The sequence below is a fragment of the Theileria equi genome (genome assembly GCF_000342415.1).
Source record: "Theileria equi strain WA chromosome 4 map unlocalized gcontig_1105316255033, whole genome shotgun sequence".
Lineage (NCBI taxonomy): Eukaryota > Apicomplexa > Aconoidasida > Piroplasmida > Theileriidae > Theileria > Theileria equi.
The window spans coordinates 857516-883855 of record NW_004668228.1 but is presented as its reverse complement, the minus strand read 5'-3'; the positions used below and the strand labels follow the sequence as shown (position 1 = coordinate 883855).

Here is a 26340-nt window from a genome sequence, read left to right as displayed (position 1 = left end):
GGTGATGGTCTCGAGGCCTCTAGGACTTCGCGGATAGGAAGGGTACCTGGAAGAGTGTCTAGCGAGGAATTTTCCTCGATCCGTACGGAGCCTCTTGTAGCAGTAAGAGGGGTAAAGTGATTAACAGATTTGTATCATGGGATTGAAGGATATGGTATGTTGTCTCTTGTTGCAAATGTATCTTTGGGTTATGGATGTTATTGGAGAATGTCTAGGATGAATGGCGCTAACTCGTTATTTGTGTCTGGTATGGAACTATGAAGAACGATTGGAGGATATTATGGATTTAAAGAATAGGAGTTACACAGTAGATAAGAGAAGAGGCTCTCTACCGGCCATATAAGTCCTTAATGATGGCCCAATCCTCCACATCACAAAGCTGAAAGCACCTGTACAAACTAGAGTTCCTATTATCCCACCGACTATAGCACCGGCGTTACCAGAACCTTTGGGAGGTGGAAATTTAGCCGAAGTTAACTCTGTATCAACAGTATCCTTGGGGGTTTGCGTTGATGGTCCAGTAGGTTCCTCAGTTGGGTTTTCCGTAGGGACTTCTTCTTCCTCTATCTTTGGATACGGTTCCAGATTTACCATAAGGTCTTGCTCCTTAAGATCATCATAGGTTATCTTACCTTGGTTCTCTACAACGTATTTGACAAAATTTTGGGTGACCCTATAGTCTTCTCTGCCATCATCTCTAATCTCAACAAGTGTTTCAAGTTTGCAGCCTCGCCATTCATTGTTATCCCTGTAATAGTAATATACAGCCTTTTGTGAACCACTGGATATGGTATAAAGGGGGATAACTTCTATTAAAAACAGATTTTTGCCCACATAGTCCGTGTAATAGGCCGATAATTTTCGTATTTTTGTCTCGGGCGTGGGTAATTGTTTACCAGTGATAATTCCATCTGACATCTTAATTTCCCCAATAGTGAACGTATTAAATGTGTTTATATATTTCATAACCAAAATATATACCGGGATTTCTGCTCGGTTAGTACCGGATTCATAATTATAGGGCTTTGGATACTTGGTAGTATTTGTTAAATCAACAGTGATATATCGAGTGATATCTCCAAGCTTAGCCCTAAGATTCTCATCTGATATCTTTTCAACCAGAAGTCTATTATTTGTAGAAATGTTCTCAAGTATCTGCAAAAGTTCCTCGTCACCTATACTAGAATCTTTAACTCTGAGAACATCCCAATTTATTTTTTGGTTGTTTTTACACATCAAATATTTACTAGGAACATCTATCGGGTCTCCGTAAGTATTCTCTTTTAGATAGAACATTACCAATAGTGGATTGTTGTAACTATTGTCATCCCCATGGTAGTAGACGATACAATTCAAGGGGTAATTGGGAAATTGCCCCTCCACTCTAATTTCTTCACCGTTTTTGTTCTTTATACCCTTAATCCAAAATTGGTAGTAAAATGGAGTATGTTGAACCCCCTTATATCCAGTGACAGAATAATCTTCTGTAACCATTACTTGTATGTTCGTTTCATCAGAAACGTAAAACATCCCATGTTTGTGATTAGCAAGATCAAGTATAACACCACCTCCCCTTACAAGTCTTTCTCTTAGTCCTGTAGATAACTCATAATAATCTAATTTTCCTTTCATAAATAATTCATCGAGTATGCCTTGGAGTTCTATTTCACTAAGTGCATGACTAGCGGTAGTTACAAAATCATCAAATTCAGCCTTTTCGCCAATTGATTGATTTGTATCGTGGTTTGTATAATAATAACTTTTTGCAGATGTGCTAATTTTCATGAGTAAAAAGACGTTGTTTAACCTATTAAAGTAGACCGTCACATTCATGATATTATCAAATGGTTTTGTAATTGACAACTTAGATAGTTTATTTCCATTGTAAGAGAGTCCAATTAGTCTACGATTCCCAAACTTTGAATATTCATTTTCAACATACCGATTAAAACTAGTACTTTGTGCCTTAACTATAGATATTCCACCGGGTTGCTGTTTGAACCACCAGCTTGGTCCAATGTCTAAATTTATCCCTTCATTCATCCTTTAGTGCATTTTAGCATTATCTACCCTTATAACCGAGTATTTAATACTTGAAAATATGCATGTATACACCTAAAGTATTCAATTTACAATCTAGATGTCACTAGACAAATTCTAATTATTCCCCATTAAAAGTCCTAGAATATCTCGACTAGCGGGATTAGTAACACATAGATACATCTGCTATAATTTATGCTACAATAAAGTCTATGATTCTTTGTTTCAGCTCATAAAAATGTGTAAACAGCTATATATACTACAATTATGAATATCATACACACCATATTAGACCCCAAGTTAATGACTTTGCGGTACTTTTGTAAAGACGGATAAGGGTCTCCAAATTCTTTTCCTATCAGAATGGTTGATTATTGAGCCAATAGAATCCGCAATTCTCCTGCATGCAGATGGATATGGTGACAGGTTTATATGATTTGGACAATAGGCGATGAAAGGTACGAAGAGCAGATAATCAAAACTAGTTCAAGTTCTATTGAAGCTTTTCCACCATGTTACTGAATTTCCATAATATCAAGCATAAGATACTAAACCCCATCATACTTGAAAGGCTTCCAGTGACCACACAGAAATTATGTTTCCCGGTATAGACGAGAAATGCCCGTATTGGTCTTTTATGTATCCACTTTGCGATTTACTTTATAATCCTCATACATTTGTTAAACTAGTATAAATACCAGAGATTATAAAAACCACAATTCTCCAGATAGTCAAACATTTCCCTAGTTGGACAGATTAAGAAAAACATTCTCCTCATGGATAATATGAAACCCTTCCAATTCAGATTTTAGGCCATACTTTATCCTGACTTGACGTTCATTTGAATATATCGATGTAACAGTTATTTCAGGATTTATTACTCCACCCTCCCATATGACTTCCCTGTTTAGTAACCACCCAACTTTATCATCAACAATATGGTCACCAAAACGGATCACACCAATGGTTACCTTTAGGTCAACTTCAGGTTTGACAGAATATCTAATGGGCAGAGTTTCTAAATCTTCTGGAATACCTCCTATTTTGTACTTTGGATCTATCTTCATATCAACATTGATATTATCGTCAGGTTCCTGATATTGCAGGTTAATTTCTATAGGTCTCCTATAGATTTTTCCGTATGACCCGTTCGGAAGCCTTGAGAATTCATCAATTCTGCTGAACAAATTACCACGACCCATCCTTCTCGTAATAATCCTGATATAGCTCTCACGATCTCTGGGAATAATCAGAATTGATCTGCTCAGAGCGGTCGGATATGCAGGGAGAATAAGTTCCCTTTTATTAAATACATCGCCAATAACGTGAGTATGTTTGGAGCTCATTTGAACAGCATAAATTACACCACCTGGATAGATTTTTGATGGAGTAGCTTCAATTCTCGCAGATCGTCCTCCAGAGAGGTCTATAGGTACCTCAATTTTCTTCTTTGCCAAAACCGCATGAATGGCTGGTATGAAGATAAACAAGAGTACTGAGACGCAGAAAATGGGTAGTGGACCTATAAATTGCATAACAGTCACCATTTTAAATGAGAGGCTATTGTAATAGACATGCACTTGTACGAGATTTTCAAAGGTATAGAATGTATTGACTGGATGAGGAACAAGCAGCACGAACAGTTTGCAGCTGTGGATGAATAGACAAACTGGAATCTGGCGAATAAAGATCTCCACATCTGCGCGAAGAATTACAAGTACCATGAGCCGCTTTTTCCTTCTTTCGTAGAGATCTACAGGATCATGACCTTTACACTAATGGCTCACATCATCGAAAGGATCGTACCGGTTAGTTTCAAGTAGCTGCAGAGATTTTCTGGAGTTGGCACAGGCCATTACCACACTTCAGAGTACCCTCGGTTTACCGAGAATCCTCATGAAGGTAAAGTCTCCCATACACATTGCCTCTAATGGTCAATGTAGCGATAAATCGGCACAGTTTCCCCTTTCGTTGCACTTTAGCTGCGACTTTGACCGTAGCAGCACAAAAGGCCCCTGATAACCGCTAAACAGCGTGGAAAATTCTCTGGACTCGTCATTCCACTTTTCTCTTCTAGTATTCATTCAGTATATTCCTGTCTTTCCACGTTTGTTGCGTTAGTACGCTTCACCATCTGTTAAGTGGTGTTACACACCCCGTTTACCACCATCAGGTACGGCAACTGATCCTCCACAGACTCCATACGGTAACCTACACCGAGAAACACTCTTTAAAAAGACTCATCCTCTCTTTGGTCTGATACTCGTGCTCACTATAGCGACAGCGCCACGTTCGTCTATTCCCCATTGACGACATCACTACAAATCCTCGTCTCTATTTGCACATTTGCGAAAAACTTTGGATTTGCATCTAAAAATCGTCCATAAACGGCGTGTTAGTAATGGAGATCACAACGGAAGAGGCCCAGACGCGTGTCGCTCTCTTTGGTGCGCATACCAAGGCCCTGACGACCTTTTTCGAAGAATTTACATCTTCCGTCGATATTACAGAAGATGAAGGTGTTTACACCCCTTGGGGAGATAAAAAGTACAAGAATCAACTGGTTTGTCTACATGTGTAATGGATATTCATGGTGATGCAGCAAGAGATAAAGAATGGCTCGACCAAAGTCCTCAAAGTTTTTGTAGATGATATTAGACAGGTGAGTGAATATCTGTGATGGGAGAAACGTGAATTGGCTAAATGTAATTGATGATGTCAATAAGGAGCAGTGAATTGTGGAGCTGGATTTTGGCCAGTGCAGTTTTTTGTGTTATTGGCAATAACTTGGAAAGAATTCCACTGACATACTCAGGTGGAAAGGGGACATGAATTTTCTAGGTTATTAGAAATAGCTAGGGACCGTACCAGTCAGACTGGATGATGTCTATGCACGTCCACGGAGGTTTGGTTTTGTCATCTTCATCGATTCATTCATACTGACAATTCTGCTCACACCAGTTGAGACATGAATGGAGTACTAGTATGGAAGGATGAATGAGTAGGATAGAGGGAAACCTGTGGAGGAATTATTGGAAACACTACTGAATAAGGATGAAGGATGATAGATGGGTGCAGGAAAAACATGTACCAAAGGAAAATGGGTTGATATTGACATTGGTAAAACAGAAACAAAACCCAGCTATAAGGATCCATGTAAGAATAACATAACTATAGCAAAGAATGACAATCCTTCAGGTCTTAATGGCTACAAGAAATATACTCACAGATTCAGCAGATTACATTATGTTGGCGGAATATATTACAATAGAGAAAAACAAGATAGTATAAAGGTAACTGATGCAGGTCTCTATGAAAAAAGTGTCACCGTATACTATCTTGACTATGATGTCACTAACGCACTTCCCCTGATAGTTGGACTTGAAAAGACCTGGCTCACTAATGAATATTACTACTATAAAAAGACAAGCTATACTTCAGCTTCCAATCAATGGAAAGATGAAGATAGAAGTGTTAAGCAAGAGAACCAACTTCCTGAAAAACTCTCAGAAATTAGTACTAAGTTAACTGGACTTGTTGTACTAAATCTCCGTAAAATCAATGGGAAATACTATGCCAATGGTGACACTAGTTCACCTCCAACTATAAATGAAGACCTTCAAATTCAAGTCACTGGGCCTTCTACAGAATACACAATCTACAAAAAATATAAGCATGCTCCTACCGGAGGCAAATCAAATATAAGACCTCTATCCACAAAGAATTATGGCAAGAACATACCATTTGATCCTCCTGTATATGGTACTTGGTGTAGTGAAGTGTATGTCTACTTCTGGAAAGAGGATTCTGGACATACTAATCCCCTGTTACTTGAGCTTAAGCCAACATCAGGTGCTTCCTCATATTACACACTTACTTCTGGTGGCGGTAAAAGGTGGACTAAACAGAGTGGTATAACTGTTGGTAAACTCAAAACTCTACTCGATAGAGAGAACTGTAAAAGAAATTATGCTCATGTTGTAGACATTTCAAAGACAAGCAAATCGGGTTATATCTGTCCTAGTTGTAATTCTAAGCGGGTTACAGTATTTCCAGCAAACCGCTCTGACTATTCATACTGCTTCCATTATCTTACTGGTGGTAGCTTCTATAGAGTAAAGAATAGGGGAACAGAACAGACTGGAATAACATTCCCTAGTACAATATCTAGTGTGTTTGTATATCGCTATCCAAAAGGACCTGATGGAATTCCACTTTTGATCTACCTTCCACTGTCATCCAATAAGTGGTTTGAAAGAGAATCTCTCACTTCTAATAACTGGACTGATGTCAAAGATGGTAATAAACCAACATCTACATTTGATAAGGACAAAATACTAAAACTTCTAAACAAAATATTGCCTACTGTTACCATAAATGTTGGACAAACCGGCATTAGTATTAGTGGACAACATACTACATACCGGGCTCCTTCTGGAGATGGTGGAGGTGAACAGAAGCAGATTAATCTTAAAAGAAATAATCTATATGGGAACGATGTTGGTTTCTCTCATCATATTCAGGATAAATCTGCCTTTATACTTGGGGGAATTACACATAACGGGTTATCTCTACAAGGCATACCACAAAATCTAGTTGTTAAAAGTGTAAAAGCATTCTATGATGGAAAGAATCCTACAGACAAAAAGAACCTTCTAATGCTTGAATTTGAGAAAAATAATCATGGTCCTCGGAACAACTACGTCTACTATCAAAAGGAAAGTAAGGATAAGAGTGGTTTTACTCTTCTTTCTGAGCAGAAGAATAAAATAGATGGTGATATTCTCGCAAATCAGCTTGCTGAAATAAAGGAGAAACTTGAGACTAAAACAGGGGATGGATCTAATGCGGGTGCTATAGCTGGTGGAGTGTTTGGAACTGGACTTAGTGGAACTGCTATTGGCGTTGGAATCTGGAAAGGGAAGGTCATAGTAAAGGCTATAGTTTCGGTACTAAAGGCTGGATTATGAGACACTTACTCTCCCTACCCTTGGTAGGTATTAGAGACACTCCCTCTCTGTACTATTCTCTTGTTGGTATACTGGAATGCTAGGACTTATGCTCACTTGTACTTGCTTTTAAATGACCCATAACGCTAGCACTTATTAACAAGGGAAACATCCTATTCGGACATACTTTATATTCCGACACATTTCTTGCCTATTATGTCTTTTCATATATACACAAATATTTAGTATTTCCTCAAGGAACAATTTGATCATCAACTATACGAAGGTTTGATGCTCAACACCTATCGCTACCTTGAAATTCTCTATTCGGCCGCGGATGCAGTTTTGGATACACTCGAAAAGGGTGGAAATGAAAGTTCTGATGCAGCTCCTGTACAAAATCTTGAAATGTTGTCTACTGTGATAAATCCGATCGATGAGCTTCGAGAGGGTAGAATGAAACAAAACAAACTCCCAGTATACCTAAGAGCAAATTTTGAAATCATGATAATTCCTGGAGAATCGGAGACCATAATGAAGATGAAAAGCGTAAATGCAGATTGCGTTGGATCTTTGAGTTTGATTGAAGTCGACGTAACAAGGATTGGTAATGTAAAACCCAGAATCAGAATTGCAACATATGAATGTGACAATTGTCATAATCACTCCTACAAAGCAGTTGAAGGCCCAACATTTATGCCAATTACCGACTGCGTCAACTGTATTTCAACAAAGAATGCAAAAGGAACACTCAAATTTCATCCAAAACTCTCTAAATTCGAAAAGTACCAAGAATTACGCGTACAAGAACCACTTGTTCATTTATCCGATGGTGAATTGCCAAAATCGCTAAAATGTGAAGTTTCTGGTGAACTCACACAGCAACTGAAACCTGGTGATAGCGTGCTCCTCTATGGCATTTTGCTCCCAGTTACTCAGAATACCTACACCACACACAAATTCGTTCTATTGGCTGATAAAGTTTTTAAAATTCTTTATATAAAGCAACTGAAAAAGAGCGCAGATAAAGGAATCAAAATGCACTCTGATTTGGCAAGGAAAATTGAGGAACTCAAATCTGATCCAGAGGTCTACGAACGCCTCGCTTATAGTATAGCACCTGAAATTTATGGTCATGAGGATGTAAAAAAAGCCCTTTTATTGCAATTAATTGGGGGATGTACGAGGGAAAAGAATGACGGTGGGTTTATTCGTGGAAATATCCACATTCTTCTCCTCGGAGATCCTGGTGTTGCAAAGAGTCAGTTACTTAAAAAAGTTTCGGCAATTAGCACTAGAGGTGTCTATACCACTGGTAAGGGAAGTAGTAGTACCGGTTTAACTGCCGGTATTATAAAGGATTCATCCACTGGAGAAACTGTTTTAGAGGGCGGTGCTCTTGTCCTTGCAGATTCTGGTCTTTGTTGCATCGATGAATTTGATAAAATGGACGACTATGATAGATCTGCAATTTACGAAGTCATGGAACAACAAACAGTTTCAATTGCCAAGGCTGGACACTGCAGTTCCATGTCTGCACGTTCCGCCGTTTTGGCCGCTGCAAACCCAGTAAATGGTGTTTACGACGTTAAAAAATCTGTTTTTGTAAATATGAACCTACCAGCTGCTCTCCTTACTCGTTTTGACCTTCAGTTCTTACTCTTGGATAGACCAGATAAAAATGCTGATGCAAAACTTGCAGAGCACGTTGTTGGAGTGCTGAGAGGTACTACAGATGAAAACTCGGGTGTAGATACATCATATGAGGCGGTAGAAATTGATGTAATGAGAGCATATATTGCACTAGCAAAGGAGTTTGAACCAAAAATGACACAAGATATTGTTGACAGAGCTTCAGAGTGGTATATTTCTAGGAGAAGCGAGGAATTGCAAGATGATATTTATAATGGAGACAGATGCACATACACAACACCAAGAAGTATGCTTGCTGTTTTGAGAATTTCACAAGCCCTCGCAAGGCTCAGATTTTCGGAGGCCATTACAATGAGTGACTTTGAAGAGGCTGTAAGACTTACTGAACAGATGAAGAATAGTCTAACTGAGGCCCTAAAGGAGAGAAGAGCTAAGAAGAAGACGCATCCCTCATCGCAAATTTTCCACATTTTAAGACGCATGAGAGATGGAATGAGGAGGAAGCTTCACTGGGACGGATGGCTAGATGTTGCAGATTTGGAACGCCAGGTTGTCTCCACCGGCCTAAAGTCCAAACATTTGCGCGAGTTTATAGATACTTACAAACAGCTTGATGTTGTATACATGGGAAATAATGATACCCAAATTGCCTTTAGAGAGGATATTATTATTGATGGTGTCTAGGAAACACCATGTATTTTAAAATTTTGGTTGTATGTTTGTCATTAGGTACTAGTACAAGGAAAGTTACAGCAAATTATGGTTAGTTACATGATAATTTACCCATTTTTGGCGCTCCAAGGGTTTTGAGGGGTGAATATGCTGATAAAGTATAGTAAACTGCATTGTTACAGTACATCCACAAGGTGGACAAAGAATTGTTCCAAACTTCTCATTTATAAGTTTATTCATTGCGTATATCTTTCATTCTAGCCTCAAATTTCTCGGGAGCATCATTTAATGGCAAAAGACGAGAGCATGAATAGTGTTCCATAGTCAATAGTAGTGGATTTGATATAAAGTGAATGCCCAGGACAAAACAGCCATCTTTATAGCTCATGCTTGGACTATTTCCTCTAGGATAAACTTGTCCATATGTTACATTTCATTGGTATACTAGGCATTCATTAGACAATTGCTCCATTGTGCAACCTCAATTTGGAGCCTAGGAAGAGTTCTTTTATGACTTCTCTTGTAATTTTCTCCTCGAGTACCTTGTAAACATCCTTATGAGCCCATTTGTCAACGATATTTTTTCCATCAACCGTCCTTTTGAGTTCTAGATTGTATTCCTTGAGTATGTCCGGGTGTCTACTTCCATGTAGAGTACACCTTAGCACCCTTTCTAGTTCCATCTTTTGTATCTTGATACCAATTCGCATTGTAGCATTATAAAATTCGTCAAAGCTCAGAGATTCCGCATTTGAATCAGCGGAAGCCAAAGCTGCGATGGTTTTGAAGAGTTCGTCAATCACGGAGTCCATGTGTGCCCTAAATTGTAAATCTTCATCATAGGCAATCCTCAATGGAGCCCTTGAGAGAGAAGTTTTACGTTTTTTGGCCTTATTAACCATGAATTTGTGGAAGGCAAAGAAGAAGTCGGTTCTCGATTTATTTACAAGTTAAAACTGATACATACAGACTGATAGATTCTTAGAAATGTGTTTAAAGTTTTAACATTTACAGTTTACCGGAATTCTGAGTGAATGACGACAATGAGGTTACGCAGGGTCTAGTTTTCCATTCGTTCCAACGGTAGAGTTACTGCAAAGTTCCAGCAAATGTATGGATTTTAGATTATTTTAAAGTTAATAGATTGGGATATAATGGCGTAAAAAGGTGTAATGCCTGTAGATTTGGGGTTTAAAGTTACAGTCGATCGGGAAGGAAGAGAGAATAAAATCAACAGGAATGCGTTTAAATGGTTATTTTGTGGAAAATAAATGCGAAAAAGACTTTATAATGTATAATTAATCGGAAAATTGGAAGAATGAGGGAGTGCAGAGTACTAAAAGATCTCCAGATTAACAGTGAGAATGGAGAACAACTCCACCTATTAGTGATTATATTGAAATGTTATACCTGGGTATAATGGAGAACAGATCAAGCATCCCATCTTTGGAGTCATGGGAAAAAATCCGAGCCGAAATCTTGGCGAGGGTTGAAAAATTAGCAAAAACCAAGCTGAACGGGAGAAACATGTTCAAGGCAATAAATATGTTTGCTTTGTCCCTCCTGAACTACTACACTGGATTGCTAAAACTATTACCGGATGATTTTGAGGCACTAGACTTGGACATTCGGAAAATACTAGTCAAACACAGACTGCATTACCTCAATGCATCCCCTGAAAGACTCTATCTTAAAAGGGAACAATGTGGACGGGGACTAGCATCAGCAACCAGGAAGTCATAGTTACTACAGGATCTCTAGAAAAGTGGAGAATCTATTCCACTCTCTATCACAAAAGAGATGTCACCCTATATTCTTTAAACAACTGAATGGAGACAGTCTAATTGACAAGAAGGAATCTGCACTCTGGCTAACACATGGAAACATCTCAGCCCGAGACGAAGCGGCCTACTGCGCTCTCCAAGACAGAAATATCTTCATGGGAAACTATGATAAATGCAAACATTGCAAAGGAACAACAGCCACCGTATACTGTTCACTATAAGACATTCCATACTGAGATACCAAGAACAAGCAAGTGATGGAAGTACTCTCAAAGCATGTACCACTATAAGAAAACGAGTAATACTGTATACCAAGAGTTAAGGTGAGAGACTCCCCAGCATTCCAGTATATTAACAAGAGAGGAGTCCAGAGGGGAGAGTATAGTGCATTATATCCATGGAGGGAGTAAGGAGTTACTACTGAGATGGAGTAGTAGTAGGAGAAGGATGTGAAGAAGAAGGATTGGGAGATGATCCAGACTTTCTCATTCCAGCAAGCTTCCTTAAAAAGTCTCCTTGTGTGATGTTATTCCACTTCCCATCAGCAGTCTTTTCAAAGTACTTAAAGTCTAAGTAATCACCTTTGCTTATGCCTATGGAAATTAGAGAAGAGTCTCCTTTTGCATGTGATTCTACAAATTTGCACCTTTCATTTTTCTCAGCCTTCCAAACAGAAGATCCACCATCCACAACAGAGGATATATGGAAGGCATCTTTGGGAGTAAATCTCTTTGTCTTTATTCCATCATCACGAGATTGGTTACCTACACGTACATTTGTCTCATCTGGCTTTGCAAGATCAAGGGTAATGGGAGTAGTAGGTTTAGGAGCGCCTGCTTGGGAAGTAATAGAGGAAGTAGTATTTGCGAGAGGTGGAGTAGAAGCTAGAGCAGTTTCAGTTTGAGGTCGAGGATTTTGAGGAGATCTAGAACTATTTCCACTAGATTGACTAGCACCATAAGAGTGTTGTTCTTCATCAACTTCAGAATTAGTACCTTTAACTTGAGTGGTATTAGTACCTTGGCCAATTGAGTTAGAAGTATGAGCAGATTCGGTATCAACATCACCAACTTCACTACTAGTAGATTGACTAGATATACTAGCAGAACGGGCTTGAGTTTGAGGTCCAGTAGGAAACTCTACAGGTTTTTGAGGTGGACTCCTAAGATTATCTCTAGATGCTTCCCTGGAACCTCCTTGTACTGCTTGAACAGTAACTCTGTCATTCGTTTTACCTTTTCCAAAACAACCAAAGCAACCTGCACTGCATAGTCTCACTAGACATACCGTCCACAGTACTGCCAGAATCCTCATCTTGTAGAGTCTTTGTCTAAACCAAAATAGCAACCAGAGTCTTGCTAGATAATACGCAATAGGCGTGACAAAGACTATAGGTCTAAACAAACAAAGGGCACAGATACAAATTTGTATTCTGACCCAAAATACAATAGACTACAAAGAGTACTTTTTATACTCACTAGAACCATTAGAGAGACCACGGTATATCTAGGGTAAACAATCCATGTAGAATAACAGACTAGGACAGTTTAATTTATTTATTGAGACATTACATAGTACAACTAGTACAGTTATGTGGAATAATTGCAATTGCTTGTACATAATACTATTCCGTGCTAAAACTGTTGAGAATATTTGAGAGTCAAGGATTGTAAATCGCCATTCCGTTTATTTTTATACTTTAAAATTTTTATTGAGAAATGTTTAATATGGCGGTGTATTTCTAAAAAGTTTGCTCGGGAGTGTTCGATTCCAGTTCTTGTTATATCGTATGGCCTACCAAAACTTCTCGCATTCCTATAGCCTTTTCATTCTACCGACAAGATCTTCTTCATCCCTTTCTTCCCTATCTCCCTCCATTTTCATATAAATAAGAGCTCTTTTGAACTCATCCTTCTCAATCCTCTCCCAGCCATCTTCAAATTTTTGGAAGCAGAATTTCTTTGTCAACCCGAGGCTGTTGACGCGTATATAAACCAGACGCCTTCTACCCTTCAAGTACTCTTCGCATCTCCTCAAAACTTCAAATTCTCCCTTTTCCCAGAATACAAAAGCCCCGGAAACGACGGAAGTAATTCTTGAACCAGAGACCATCCTTGAGCCTTCCATATCCTTGTAGCTCTTTATAACCACTCTATTCCTTGTAATTGTGTCCATTTTAATCCTTGGATCATTTACATTCTCAATATCTAGGACGAAAGATGAGTCTTTAGTTTTTGCGCCTTCAGGCGGAATACTCACTTCTTTCTTCCCAAGAAGTTCTCCCTTCTCTTCTTCACTAAGTTCCCTCCAGGTATTTTCTACCATCTCAAAGTACTTGTACTCGGCATTATAGCCACTTCCAACGAATAGAACCAAGCTTTTGTAGTCACTGCCTCTTGAGACTAATTTTGCACTCTTGCATGGACAGTCTACACTTCCGACCCATACAGTATTATCTCCATCAACAACTTGCACAATAGGCACGCCTGCACGCATAGTATAATGGCTAATTTCAGTTCTTCCGATGTATATCGTCTGCTTTAGAATGTGTTCTGTCTCTTTAGCACTAAGATCTAGGGTCACTGGCATAAGAAATGTTAATGTGTCACCAGCCACAAACTCTCCATGACCTGAAGCTCCAGGTGGAGTACCATCTTTACCGTCATCATCTCCACAGTGACAGATGTTAACAAGAATGAATGCGTAAAATATAGCAAAGAACTTCATTTATTCTTCATACAAACCACCGATAAATATGGAAGTATGAATTTAAGATACCAGGAAATATTCACAGTTATTTAAAATAATGGAATAACTCTTCTGTACGTATTTGGTCGCACTGTACTCCGAGGGTCAATCCTGCATGCAGATAATTTTTGGTGCCTTTGGACGATTTCATTCGTTTTAATTCTATAAACAATCTCCATATTAATTTTACAAGCAAAATAACTGGATAACTAGGAGTTTGGTGTGTTAGATCTCTCAATGGCGGAATGAATAGACACTGTATAGAATAAGTCATGGCAAGAATGGAATGAGAGATATTCTTAGAATACTTGCCATTTCTTTCATCCACAAGATTTACCGTAACTTTAATAGTGGCATTTCTATTCCAGTTCATAGAATAAGCATCCTTCCATCAATTCCTATCTGCCTCTCTCCCAACGGACCTGAAAATGTTTAGATGCGTAAACTCATGTTCCTATGCACATTCTTTTAAAAGGCAAAGTTGGTGCATTATACAGTATTTGGTAAACAAAAGAATCATAAATTACAAACATGACAGAGTCATTAATTATCTAGTTTCGTCCTCTTTTCTACAAACCTCTTCATGAAAACTTCCCGTTCTTCCTGATCACTTATAGCGACTAGGAATTTATTCGGTCTATTTTTTATATCTGTAAATACTTTTTTGACGGATTTGGCCAAATCTGCCAGAATTTGAAAAATTTCTTCAAGTGCCATTCCTTGTTTATATTCTTCCCCTAAAAACGTCCAAGTTTTTCTTATGCTTTCAAATATCTTTTCCTGTCTCGTTGTTATATCACATATTCCGTCCTTGCACTGGTTCATTATGCGATCAATTTTTTCCATTAGCTCATAATCTTCCTCTTTACTCTCACTAAACTTTACGAGAAAACCTAGTTCTGTTCGAATCTCCTCAAGAGTATCTAAAATACCCTTTGCGCTAACCTTTTCAGCCAAGAGCACACTTTCCAGAGAAACATCAATCTCATTAAAACGCGTGTCAGGAAATCGCATGGCAAGATTAATAATCAGATAGTGGAGAGATGTGATGCTTTTATCCGACGATTTCAAATCGACAAGGCGAATCGCAGACGAAAGTGTAAATCCATACGTCTTTACATCGGTATCACCGTGATTTACAAAATTTCCATACTGCAAAATAGCCGACAAAAGTATTGGCAAATGAGTATTTCCACGTATCTGTTTAACTGCAGCATCAAATGTGTCAAGCTGAGATTTAAGAGTATCAATAGCGCTCTTGTATTGTATTGTGAATTTACTTATACGAATCTTGGCCTCCATATCTTTCTTCAAGAGTTTCACAACATCCTTTTCAACAGGCTGAAGTGGTAAACTTGTATTGCTATTAAAATATTTTGTAAATTTTTCCCTTTCCAGTTCTGTTGGCATAGCTGTAGCCAGTTTGTGCAAATTCTCCAACGTTAGGTTGGGAGAATCCGTATTTAACTTATCTACATCATCAAGAATAGCATCATATAGACCTTCTGTGAACCTCAAAACAATTCCAATATTTTGTGCTCTCTTGGCATCTAGAACTGCAAGAGTAGAAACAGCATGAACCCTCTTTGGCAAAACTTGTTTATTCTCTCTTGTAAAAAGCTTTGTAGCCGTTGTAACATCAAACAAGTTCTTTTCACCATGTCCTCCATGTTTAATTGCTTCGAAAATTGTGCCTTCCAGACGTGCATTGCTAAGTGGTTTCCAATGAAGTTTTACTCCCAGAGGAAGCGAACGTTTTGCAACCTTTGGAGTAAACATGGGCAATTTTGGTGCAGTCTTTCCCTTTGGCAAAGGAGGAGCTATTTTTCCTGTGGGTACAGGTGGAGCCATTTTACCCTTTGGAGCAACTTTTCCGGTTGGAACAGGAGGTGCCAACATTCCTTTTGGCACTGGAGGCGCTCTCTTTTCTTTTGGAACCGGTGGAACCGCTTTCTTTGGCGTTATAATTTCTGCCTTTGGAAGAGTAGACAGACTCTTTGGTACTAGCAACTTCTCTCTTGTTTCGTTAGAGCCACCTGAATCCTTTCTCTTTAGTTTCTTTTGTAATTCATCCTGAAGTGCCCCCTTAAGTTGGTCAAGAGTAACTGGAGGTTCTTCCTCCTTCATATTTTCCTCCATCTTTACCACAGCATCAATATCTATGCAGGGGAGATAATCGGAGGAAGCTGATGAATAAGAAAAGGATCCAGGAGACCCAGGATAGAATGAACTTGGCGATTTTACAAAGTTCTCTGGTGATACAGCCGCTGAGGATATTATCATTGCAGATGAAGCTCTAGACAGGGGGGAACATACAGATTGTGGCAGCGGTGAGGTAGCAGAAGAAACAATGGACATGGACGCACCAGGGCTGAGTGATCTACCTGGGTCAATTTGTAAATCAGATGATCCAACACCACCTATAAACGGTATTGATAAATCTCTATCCATTTGCGTTGTTAATGATGCAGAACCATCAATAAGTGAGGATACAGACACACTGCGTAATGAAGAGATTGGTATATCCTGTAAGCTGGATGCGGGTGTATCATGTGATACAATGTTTTGTGAAACATCCTTTCCATATGACGTACGTGTCAATAGTCGTTGCTGTTCCAAACTCTGTGGAGATTGATCTAATGACATTTGCGGGGATAAATCATCATGATCCAATGTTACAGATGGAGACAAACCATCTTGCGTAGATGCAACATTTGGAGATAAGTCATCCTTCAATGATACTTGTGCCTGTTCAGATGTAGCAATTGTACCTGAACCCGATTTTGTCAACTCATGAGATGGTTGCTTTAATGTTTCTTCGATAGACTCCTTTATTTCTGTGAGTGATTCTTGCTTGGATGATATTCCCGCAAAAGAGCCCTGTTTTGAAGCAGCCTCTATCAGAGATTCTTCCCTTGATGTTTCAAAATGTGGAGATGATATAGATTCGCCTCTTTCTGGACAAGTATCAGATTTACCCTGTTCCGCAGATCTATCCTCATCTATAACAAGTGTTCGCACAGTATCTACAATAACATCCTCCGATACTGCAGTGTCTCCATCGCTAGTATTACTTTCGTCTTCTTGGATGCTCAAGCGTGTATCTATCCTAGGAACCCTTGTTTCTTCATTCGCATGCCTTGCCACATCTTTATACAAATCACGCCAAATTTGCATTTCCTCGCTGGTGAGGAGCTCTAGGGCATCTGAATACTTTTTGCAAATTTTTAGAGCTAGCTTACAGACATATGGACTGCAGCCCAACGTCCGTACAAGAGATTTTACATCTTCTTCATCAACCTGACCCACATGATACTTCAAAAATGTTTCCATGTTTCCAGATGGATAATTATATGTAATTTCAGGTCTTTGTGCAAGTTTCTCTGGTCCGTTTGCTATAATATCTCCGGCAGGAGAGTTTACAGCACCCCGCTGTTTTTCAACATAAACAAATAACCTAGAATGCGGCATGAGTGGGAATTCCGGATCCCAAATGTCTAATTCAGACTTGTGGACTTCAATCGCATCTCCATTAACAAACGCCGTATTAAAACTAAAAGTTGCTAATATTTTTCTATTTGCCCTCTTTGCGTGTAATACCAACGCAAGAGTTACATCACCTTGTACTAGGAGTTCCCTAGGTTCTCCATCAGTTCCAACAGTAAAGTCTATCAGCAATGCATTTGAATCTGGATACCTATTTCCCAAATGGCGTCTTTTATCAACACCATTGTACATTGTGCACGTTTGAATGTGATAGTCTCCTTCACAACAGACCATTCTTGCTCCATCATTAGCTTCACCTCCACATACACACCTCGGAAACAACAATGGTGAGTATAGGCTACAGGAGTGACGTATATTGCGTCCTGAATGCTTACGTTTCACAGTTTTCCTTACGGGGTCATCATTCGACAAATGTTCCAGAGAATAAACCTCAACTGCAAAGTCAACACCAGGAAGAAGAGAGTTTAGAAGAATATGTTTTATTCTAAACGTTTTTGCAGTGCGTGGTTTATCCTTTAGCGCTATAAAATAGTGTAAATAGCGTCTATATGAAGCCGGCCACGAAAACATTTCAAGCAGGCTTGGAACTGATTCCATAACATTTCGGTTCACTTTATTGTGTAAATCTTGTGTATGTTCATCTGGAGTCCCAAATCTGCAATTATTTCTCCACGAAAACGAGTCTAGTATTGCATTATCCAAAGACTCCAATATATCATCCATATGTCTATACTCTTTATCTTGCAGTTTATTCACGTTAAAAATCGCGCAAGCAAATAGCAATAGCACATTAAACCCGTGACCCGGATAATTTAGTACAACAAATGTATCGTTGGAAAATTGCATCCAAAATGTAATGCATTCCACAAAATCCAATATGTACGTCATTGAGGGAAGGGATCTATAGTTCGTCCTATGCTCTAGTATTTGTCGATTAAATGAGTCGTAAAATTCAGATGACAAGGTAGAATCTGTACACATGTCCAAAAGTACATACTTTTGGTACAAGCTCTTGTTTCCATATTCTCCAATGTCATAAACATGACCACCAATATGCACCAGATTTTCGGGAAAATAACCATCAGAATTATTTCCCGCATCAGTACGCCTTCTATATCTCCGCGTTGTCTGCCGATTGAACATGTACTTGGCAATAGAGTAGACATTATTGTAGAACGTTGGTAAGGATTCAGGGTCAACATAGTGATCAGAGAGCCTCTCTAACAGGGTAAAAAACCCAGTAATTTGCTGTATATTGTTTCTTGCAGCACTTGGTTTGGTAGGGAGTTTCCAAGGGGATCTTATTCCAAGTAATCTGTTGGCAAATACATGCAACAGTGGTGGTACAGCTTCTTCTGTTACATTTCTCAAGTGCAACGTCTTATTTTTTACCAAGAAAGTTGATACACTTGATCTTGGCACAGTAAACGGACTACTTGACCTATAAGCAGCCAAGGGAGTGTGTGACCTATGGCGAGAAGAGCGTTCATATATGCCCAAACTACTTGGTGCTACATATTTTGAATCGCTGCCTCTTCTGGAATAATATGCCAGGCTACCTGCCATGACATTTTTTTGCGGAGTTATATTTAAATCTGAATGCAATAAGGGACGTCCATCATAACGCTCCTGCAAGCTACTTCTTCTTTTCCCCTTTAGATAGAATCCAAGTGTATTTTTAGACGAGGGAGTAAAGCTAATGTAATCCACTCGGGATGTACCCAGTGCCCTTTCATATTGAGGAGGATGCAAGTCCGAGTGTATTGCTGCGTTTATGTTTTCAAATCTACCAAAGTTTGGTACTGACGCTGGCATCCCAGCATAAACATTTCTTGTTGGAGAGCTGTAGGACGTTTGTCCAGCGTACTGCGAGCCATATCGTCTACTATTGAGACTTGGATTTCGACTACGAGACGATCGAGAGCCCAAAACGCTCAAATTACGAAACTGTGCACTTAGCTGATTAATACTGCGCCTTTCTGAGCGAGATGACTCTCTATGACCTTGGTCGTCTTCCGCGAGGAAATATTTACGAGATCCCGTAGTAATGTTCATTACATTTTATAAACTGTAGAGTTTTTTATGAAGATGAGAAGGAGTCACCGGCTGATCATCATCTCTCGGTGAACCAGAGACTATAGACATACAACGGTAGATGGATGAGACAATAAAAAGAATATTTAGCAAACGAATGGAATGAAATTGCAACTCAATTGGCACAAACAGCCTCGTCTGGGCAATGACGAGTACCATACGCTCTATTACCGCAATATGCAAAGATACAGAGACAAAACAATAAAATATTCACTTACCCTGTAATTATAGCGGTGTTTAGTCCCCAAAGGCAGACTTTTCTGGTACGCATAACCGTACGGGTCTTAAATCTGAATCTATCAAACAATATCTGCAGTATATAATACAAAAATCCACATTTAAACTGCAGAGTGTGTTGCAACGCGGATTACATTAAAATGTCGACCGTAAAGGCTGCACCGAGCTGTCTGTGGTCTCTATGAGTACAATAATAGGTTCCATGCCAATTTTGCATTTACAAGAACAAAAATTATTAAAATAAACTCGGCGTGCGCGGCCTGGTTTATCCCTCGGAATGGTGTGGACGCACACAAGCGCCTAACCATCAAACGGATTTAAGTAGAGGGACACCTCCCATACCGATGGAAGTTTGTACGGGGATACAGCGAGTACAGGGCATGACGATACGTCTTTGTAGCAATGAATGGCGCGGTGTTCCCATAAGTTGCAAAGTAGATTCCCCTTGGTTTGTCCTCTTGCGATACTCCATGTCTAGTGATTCCATGGCTTAAATAGACTATACTCGAGTTGTTTGATCCGTGAATGTGCTATCATTCCTTGTGAATTGCGAACTTGTCTCACAAACCACTCGGTTATGAGACAAGGTGCTTTGATGATACCATTTGATAAATTCGATTTTGACCTCCATGTCGTGTATATGGAGTAGAAAGTGCCTTTTATATGATGAGATGCTCCGTAGGGGTACTACTCTTGATATGCGTGAACTTTAAAAGGCCATGAAGATTCAGTTTCCAAGGCTGGTCGATTCTCCAATCATACATTGTAGTATTCCATTAGACAACTAGTCAGTACTCAAGCTAGTATCTCTAGAGTATCATCCATAGACTTCTAAATCTGTCTAACCCAAGGGTCTCCTTTAAAGCGGTTATAAAGTTTCCATCCAGCAAAACAAGCCAAGGCGGAAGTAACAAGAATGCCCGTAGGTACTCCAACTACAATCTTTAGATCAGGATTAGACTTGCCAGAACCAGAAGAGTCAGAATCTAAGGATATAGCAGCAGGAGTAGAAGCATGATCTTCACCAACTCTGGGTTTACCAACATCACCTTTAGTATTAGCTTGTTCAGATGAGTTAGGACGTTCTTGAGGAGCATCTAAAGGAGATTTGTTAGGTGAGTCAACAGAAGGTTGAACAACATTATCTTGTGTTTGTTCATGAGAGTCAGTTCTAGCATCAAGATGTCCACCTTCATCATTTTTACCAACACTATCACCAGCATCACTAGTACTAATTTCTCCTTTATCACTCTTTGCAACAACGGCATGAGCAGATTCACTAGCAAGAGCAGTATTAGCCAGGCGAAGAGCCGCATTTGAAGCGATCAGTCCAACTAGAGCCGATCCATCTGATCCAAGCTTTATAAGAGGACTAACTGTTTTCAATAGTTCATCAATATGGCCTACTAATTCAGCTATACCTGAGCCTGAAGTTTTAGAGACACCTTCATGCTGAGATGCAGAGCCTGTACTACCTTGAGAGGATCCTACAGGTGTAGTAAGAGATTCAGGTTGACTTTTTTGTATTTGTTGGGTTAGTGTTTTAGCCTCTTCTTGTTGCTTTTCCACAATCTTGATATCGCCTGGACAACTAAGTCCCAACGTACTCTTAATCTTATCCAGGATATCCTCAAGACCATTTCTAGAAGCTGTCTGTGGATCATTGCTTCCTAGTCTACCTTCCACTGTCCAGCTATTTCCACCCTCATTCTTGTACCACTTGTGAGTCTCTTGAGTTCCACTCTTACTCTTAACATAGATCAGGAGAGGTGTTTTGCCAGCCTTATCATTAGGATCTTTCGGACATTGCAGAAAGAAGACTATTACCCCCGTAACATCCCATATTGGAAGTTCTGCCGGAATGTTAGTCTTGGAAGGGCCATCGGTGAAACCAGTTACGGTAAAAGTCTTATTATCTCCTCCATTAGTATAGGTGTGCGCTTTAGCGGTATAGTTTTTTAAAGTTTCTAAATGGTATTTATCAACCTTTATATTCTTAGGGCAATCTTTCCTACATTTTTTATTTTTACATTCCACGTTTTCATACTCTCTAGTGTCACAGGCTGAGACATCTATCTTTGCTGGTCTGAAAAGTTTACATTTTTGTCCTTGAAGTATGAGTGGAAGTTCAGTTTGAGAAAGTTTTGACAAATAACCACCATCTGCAGATTTTATCATACTCCAGTTCTTGTTGTTTTCCTCTCCATCATTAGCAAGAGGTACTAGACCGTTACCAAAGAACCCTACAGCAACTTCCATAAGCAGGGGTTTCTTTCTATGTTTCGTATCTTCATCCCAGTAATGTATTGTGAGATTTTTAATGATCTCATCATCGAGTGGAATGGGTATGTTATCATCTTTTAATATAAGAACAGTATTGTCATACCTAACGGAGTTGGGCTTAGCTTCGTACGAATGTGTGTATTTAGTGTATCCAGCAACACCACGAATATCTTCTTTAGAAACATTAACGGTATTATTGCATGCACATTTATAGGACCCTGCCTCGTAAATATCGAGGAAATGACGATTATAGAATCTACATGTGAGCTCATTGAGTTTCTTTTTAAGTGCATCTGTTGCTTTATTTCCCTGATAAAACGGATGCTTTTGTATCTTCTTCCATTTAGTATTAGATTTTTCCCCAGTGTTCTCATACCACTGATGGGTTCCATTGTCTCTGATTACAAGTCTGAGTAAGAGAGGCTTATTTATTACTTGTGGGTTATTGTCATAAGTTTCACTGTAGTATACGGATACCACTCTTATCCCAGTATGTTTACTGATGAGTAAAGACCCACCCTCATCTTTAAGTTCTTCACTACCATATTTAAGACTTTTTATAAGCCGTGGGCGTGTTGTATTCTTATGATTACGCGTTCTGTAACATGAGTTCCTAAGATCGCTGTAGAGATTCTTCAACGATGCATCATTATCCTTTATACATATTTCTTCACTTCCACCTGTCTCTCCTTTTGACCGTTTATTCTGTATGTGTGCAGTAGCAGACATTCATGATGCTATTTTCCAGTAGTTCCCTTATTCAACATCCTCTTCACCCATTCATCCTCCCTCACAACTAGCTCACCGTCAGAGATAGTGGTCCCATAGATTCTACTATGCAGCGACAACTTGCTACACATTCCCATTTGCACTTTTCAGTTACAATATCTTTGACCGAATTTCAAACTTGTATTTTTCCGATATATTCTCAGCATTCGCAAACTCCTTGATGGAGTCTGAGCATTTTATAAACTTTGTATCTCTTAGAATCTGGAGCACAATCCTCCCATTCATTACATTCAGAGCAGTATGAAGGAGAATAAACGTGTTTCCAATAATGTCAATATCTAGTTCATCTGCAAGAACATAAATCGACCCAGTAGGATCACCAGCTATGTAGACTGATTGTCCCATGTTATATGCGTAGTCGTTCACGGAACACCCGGTAGGTTCAGTGATTCCATCATGGATTTTTTCTGCAACATCTTCATTCCCACCCGTATCATCACCGCGCTGGTTTACATGTTCCTCATGGTCTCGTCTATGTCTCGCTAGAGCTCCCTCTTTGCAGAGTTCCCTAAACTGTAACACGATATTCACAGCCTTTGGAGCGTAGTCTGGGACACATTCCAGGTCTATTGGCTCTTGAATCTTTGAGACAAGGTCAGACACGGTGCAAAAATCCCTGGAGAGTAACTCGAGGGTACTCCTTTTCTCCAGAGCCCTGTGTAAGATGGGACGAGACTTTTCCAAATACTCAACTTTTGGCATGATTACTTACAGAGTAATTTTTATGGGAAATGTGTGTCCATTTTCGTGTCAAAGTTATCCCTTTAGTTCATCCGTGGCATTCCTTGTCTCGTTTGCCTATAAAACACACTTCACCAAGGCTATTAGCCACAATCACGAGACAAGACACAAATTATCACAGTGACAAGGAATTCTCAACATCAAAGTGAGTGAGCCGATGGCTAAGAACCAACGTGTGGGATTCTGCGCGCCTACACTCCAAATTTTACTTTTCTGGGCCCATATGGTCAGAAAACCCATAAAATGTTCCTTAAATTATCTTCATCTCTTCACATGTAACGTTTGCGGCAGTAATTCGTGTGTATACGAATTTTAGTGTATGGACATTCAGCAGAGCTCACTTCTCAACAAATGGCCACTTTATTCGTTAAATACGTCATTTTCGAGCCAAACAATAAGACGGTTTATGGATAGAGAAGATTGTAGCAATTTTCGTCCATTTTAATCCTCAAATCTCATCAATGACTCAAGGAACAGATAAATACGAGCATAAACATCCAATAATCACCACGTAAAGTTGATAAAATGGGTATTTCTAGGGTACTAGGGTCTATTCCTGGCGTCTCTAAAATCGCCACGTCATTCATAAGGGATGGGTAAGTTTACGTGTATCCAGGGTACTCTCCAGAGTTTACCGAGGGAGCGACTATACGACTGGAGGAATATCATTCATCCATACTGACCGTTCTGCTCACACCAGTTGAGACACTAATGAATTATTACTGAGGAAGAGAGAAGTACGTAAAATGGGTAGATATTGAAGAATATGGAGATGAGAATGGTGTATGGGTACCAAGTATTCTGTCATAGATGTTGCCAAAGATGCTGAAAATAATACTCCAACCACATACTATGGGAGAAATGGATATACTATAACTCTTTCTAGGAAAGATGAGCCAGAAATAGATGTTCAAAATGAGGACAAGAAAGAGAAACTGTTAAACTATAAATTTTATTACCATACAATTCCAGACGATTGGGATGGATGGTCTGTCTATTATCAACTTAAGAGGGTGGAGTACAATGGTGTTGCACAAAGTGGATTGGAGACAAGGGGTAATCTTAGCAATTATAGGAGGGTCTGTGTAATATACTGGTTAAATGATCAACACAATTTACTTCCATTAATTATTGGTCTTGATTCAGGTAGTGTAACCTATTTTAAACGGGGAGAAGATGTTATCAGTAACACATGGAAATGGGCTAATAATATTGTACCTCCTGCTAATTTATCAGACTACCAGAGAGTGTTATCTGAACTCAATGAGAATTTCAAAAATGTAGTTATAGTCAATCTCAATGCTGGGAATGGACAGAAGTACTGTGGTCATCCTTCCAAAGATGAATTTAAGGACCCTAAGGACAACCCTGAAAACTGTTCTCAGAATGGAACTTCCCTTGTTACTGTCACTGTTTCAGAGATTGGTGGTGGCACAGTTCCTAAAGGTTTTAATTGTCTTAAACACTCCGCTACTGATACCGCAAAAATAAGAATTTTAAGTACATACCATGGCAACTCTATGATATCATTTACGGAATCAATTGTAGCTACAGAGCATAAATGTCTTAACGCTTATTACACATCAGGGAGTAGGAGTGGTAAGCCTTTGTTATTAGAACTGTCAAATGGAGAGAACCAGGGAACATCAACGCTTTATACTCTTAAAAATGATAAATGGGTGCCTCCTACACACTCTCAATCGGATCTTACCAAGGCGCTCGATCAGGAGAACTGTATGCGAAACAATACTGTTGTAGTAGATCTATCTAAAAAGAGGGATAAGTATTGTTGTGGCATGAATGGGCATAATAAGATTCAAGTCCTCCAGCACCATACCAATGTACCAGATGGATACACTTCATATATGCACCTTAATAATGGGTATGAGAACAACTTTAGCTTCAACATCCATAGATTCAAAGATGGTGAGGAACACATGTGGCCGGGTTCTATAAACAAAATAAAAAGTGTATATGCCTACTTCTGTAAGGGTGATGGTCAGATTATGCCGTTATTACTATATGTAAACAAAGGATCAGGGTATGGAAAATGGTTTAAGAGGACTTCTGGAAGTAATAGTTGGATAGACACAGATCTGAGTTCCCTGCAAAGTCATACACCAAATTCTCCTAGCATAACTAAACCTATTGAAATCATACTCCGCGAAATTTGCAAGGAACTTAAAATTGGATGTCAACATGCTCCTGAAGGTAATACTGCCGGAGGTGAACCTCCTGTATCCTCTCAAAGTACAGGTTCTGGTAGTTCTACTGGTTCCGGAGGTAATAGTGGAGGATCTGGATCTCCTGAAGCTCAGCCAGAGGAAGTAATACCTAAGAAGCCTGTGGAAGATGTAACTACTCATTCTGGAGGTGGTGGAGCCAAAGCTGGAGGACCTAATGGTGGTACTGATGAAGCTAATAGACAAGATACTGCTGGTGATGGACAAGGCCCTGAAGGAGCCTCTGCTACAGGATCAAAAAATGGAAGCTTCATAGAGAGAGCAACTGACTTCTTGAAATCACAAGATGGTATAATTACCGCATCAGTTACCTCTGTAATTACGACAGGCGGGATAGGTGGAATTACATACAGCTGCCTAAAACGGAGAAAGTTATAGCAAACATCACAATATTAACAGGAAGAACACTCTCCTAACATTCCCATGTTCACTACTCTCTCCCATTAGAGACCTCTCCCTTCTCTAGACTATTCTCTTGTTGGTGTACTGGAATGCTAGGACTAGATATCATTTGCTCACACCAAACGCAATTTCATCCAGTTTTATATCTAAATATTTGCATACTTTATCTCTTAACCTTTCTTCATACGACACTTACAG

At 39.3% G+C, this 26340-nt stretch overlaps 12 protein-coding genes across 12 annotated transcripts, besides 1 other annotated feature; 4 read left to right on the top strand and 8 right to left on the bottom strand.

The window, feature by feature from the left end:
- Window positions 1–300: 300 nt before the first annotated feature.
- On the bottom strand, window positions 301–2043 carry BEWA_015830 (hypothetical protein; the record flags this gene model as incomplete). The annotated part of the gene is made up of 1 exon (XM_004832417.1): window positions 301–2043. One exon carries the CDS (start codon window positions 2041–2043, stop codon window positions 301–303), a length of 1743 nt encoding a protein of 580 aa, XP_004832474.1.
- A 740-nt stretch (window positions 2044–2783) lies between these two features.
- On the bottom strand, window positions 2784–3587 carry BEWA_015820 (signal peptide containing protein; the record flags this gene model as incomplete). The annotated part of the gene is made up of 1 exon (XM_004832416.1): window positions 2784–3587. One exon carries the CDS (start codon window positions 3585–3587, stop codon window positions 2784–2786), a length of 804 nt encoding a protein of 267 aa, XP_004832473.1.
- A 1521-nt stretch (window positions 3588–5108) lies between these two features.
- BEWA_015810 (hypothetical protein) lies at window positions 5109–7010 on the top strand (the record flags this gene model as incomplete). The annotated part of the gene is made up of 1 exon (XM_004832415.1): window positions 5109–7010. One exon carries the CDS (start codon window positions 5109–5111, stop codon window positions 7008–7010), a length of 1902 nt encoding a protein of 633 aa, XP_004832472.1.
- A 270-nt stretch (window positions 7011–7280) lies between these two features.
- On the top strand, window positions 7281–9326 carry BEWA_015800 (DNA replication licensing factor MCM7, putative; the record flags this gene model as incomplete). Its single annotated transcript, XM_004832414.1, has 1 exon — window positions 7281–9326. The coding sequence occupies one exon, from the start codon at window positions 7281–7283 to the stop codon at window positions 9324–9326; it is 2046 nt and encodes a 681-aa protein (XP_004832471.1).
- A 443-nt stretch (window positions 9327–9769) lies between these two features.
- BEWA_015790 (hypothetical protein) lies at window positions 9770–10216 on the bottom strand (the record flags this gene model as incomplete). The annotated part of the gene is made up of 1 exon (XM_004832413.1): window positions 9770–10216. The coding sequence occupies one exon, from the start codon at window positions 10214–10216 to the stop codon at window positions 9770–9772; it is 447 nt and encodes a 148-aa protein (XP_004832470.1).
- A 499-nt stretch (window positions 10217–10715) lies between these two features.
- Window positions 10716–11057, top strand: BEWA_015780 (hypothetical protein; the record flags this gene model as incomplete). Its single annotated transcript, XM_004832412.1, has 1 exon — window positions 10716–11057. The coding sequence occupies one exon, from the start codon at window positions 10716–10718 to the stop codon at window positions 11055–11057; it is 342 nt and encodes a 113-aa protein (XP_004832469.1).
- A 458-nt stretch (window positions 11058–11515) lies between these two features.
- BEWA_015770 (signal peptide containing protein) lies at window positions 11516–12412 on the bottom strand (the record flags this gene model as incomplete). Its single annotated transcript, XM_004832411.1, has 1 exon — window positions 11516–12412. One exon carries the CDS (start codon window positions 12410–12412, stop codon window positions 11516–11518), a length of 897 nt encoding a protein of 298 aa, XP_004832468.1.
- Window positions 12413–12783: 371 nt separating this feature from the next.
- Window positions 12784–12811: a sequence feature (AT_rich).
- A 102-nt stretch (window positions 12812–12913) lies between these two features.
- On the bottom strand, window positions 12914–13825 carry BEWA_015760 (signal peptide containing protein; the record flags this gene model as incomplete). Its single annotated transcript, XM_004832410.1, has 1 exon — window positions 12914–13825. The coding sequence occupies one exon, from the start codon at window positions 13823–13825 to the stop codon at window positions 12914–12916; it is 912 nt and encodes a 303-aa protein (XP_004832467.1).
- Window positions 13826–14389: 564 nt separating this feature from the next.
- On the bottom strand, window positions 14390–19168 carry BEWA_015750 (Formin 2 Domain containing protein; the record flags this gene model as incomplete). The annotated part of the gene is made up of 1 exon (XM_004832409.1): window positions 14390–19168. The coding sequence occupies one exon, from the start codon at window positions 19166–19168 to the stop codon at window positions 14390–14392; it is 4779 nt and encodes a 1592-aa protein (XP_004832466.1).
- Window positions 19169–20515: 1347 nt separating this feature from the next.
- On the bottom strand, window positions 20516–22696 carry BEWA_015740 (hypothetical protein; the record flags this gene model as incomplete). Its single annotated transcript, XM_004832408.1, has 1 exon — window positions 20516–22696. The coding sequence occupies one exon, from the start codon at window positions 22694–22696 to the stop codon at window positions 20516–20518; it is 2181 nt and encodes a 726-aa protein (XP_004832465.1).
- Window positions 22697–22846: 150 nt separating this feature from the next.
- BEWA_015730 (hypothetical protein) lies at window positions 22847–23458 on the bottom strand (the record flags this gene model as incomplete). The annotated part of the gene is made up of 1 exon (XM_004832407.1): window positions 22847–23458. The coding sequence occupies one exon, from the start codon at window positions 23456–23458 to the stop codon at window positions 22847–22849; it is 612 nt and encodes a 203-aa protein (XP_004832464.1).
- An 824-nt stretch (window positions 23459–24282) lies between these two features.
- On the top strand, window positions 24283–26118 carry BEWA_015720 (hypothetical protein; the record flags this gene model as incomplete). Its single annotated transcript, XM_004832406.1, has 1 exon — window positions 24283–26118. The coding sequence occupies one exon, from the start codon at window positions 24283–24285 to the stop codon at window positions 26116–26118; it is 1836 nt and encodes a 611-aa protein (XP_004832463.1).
- Between the last annotated feature and the right edge of the window lie 222 nt (window positions 26119–26340).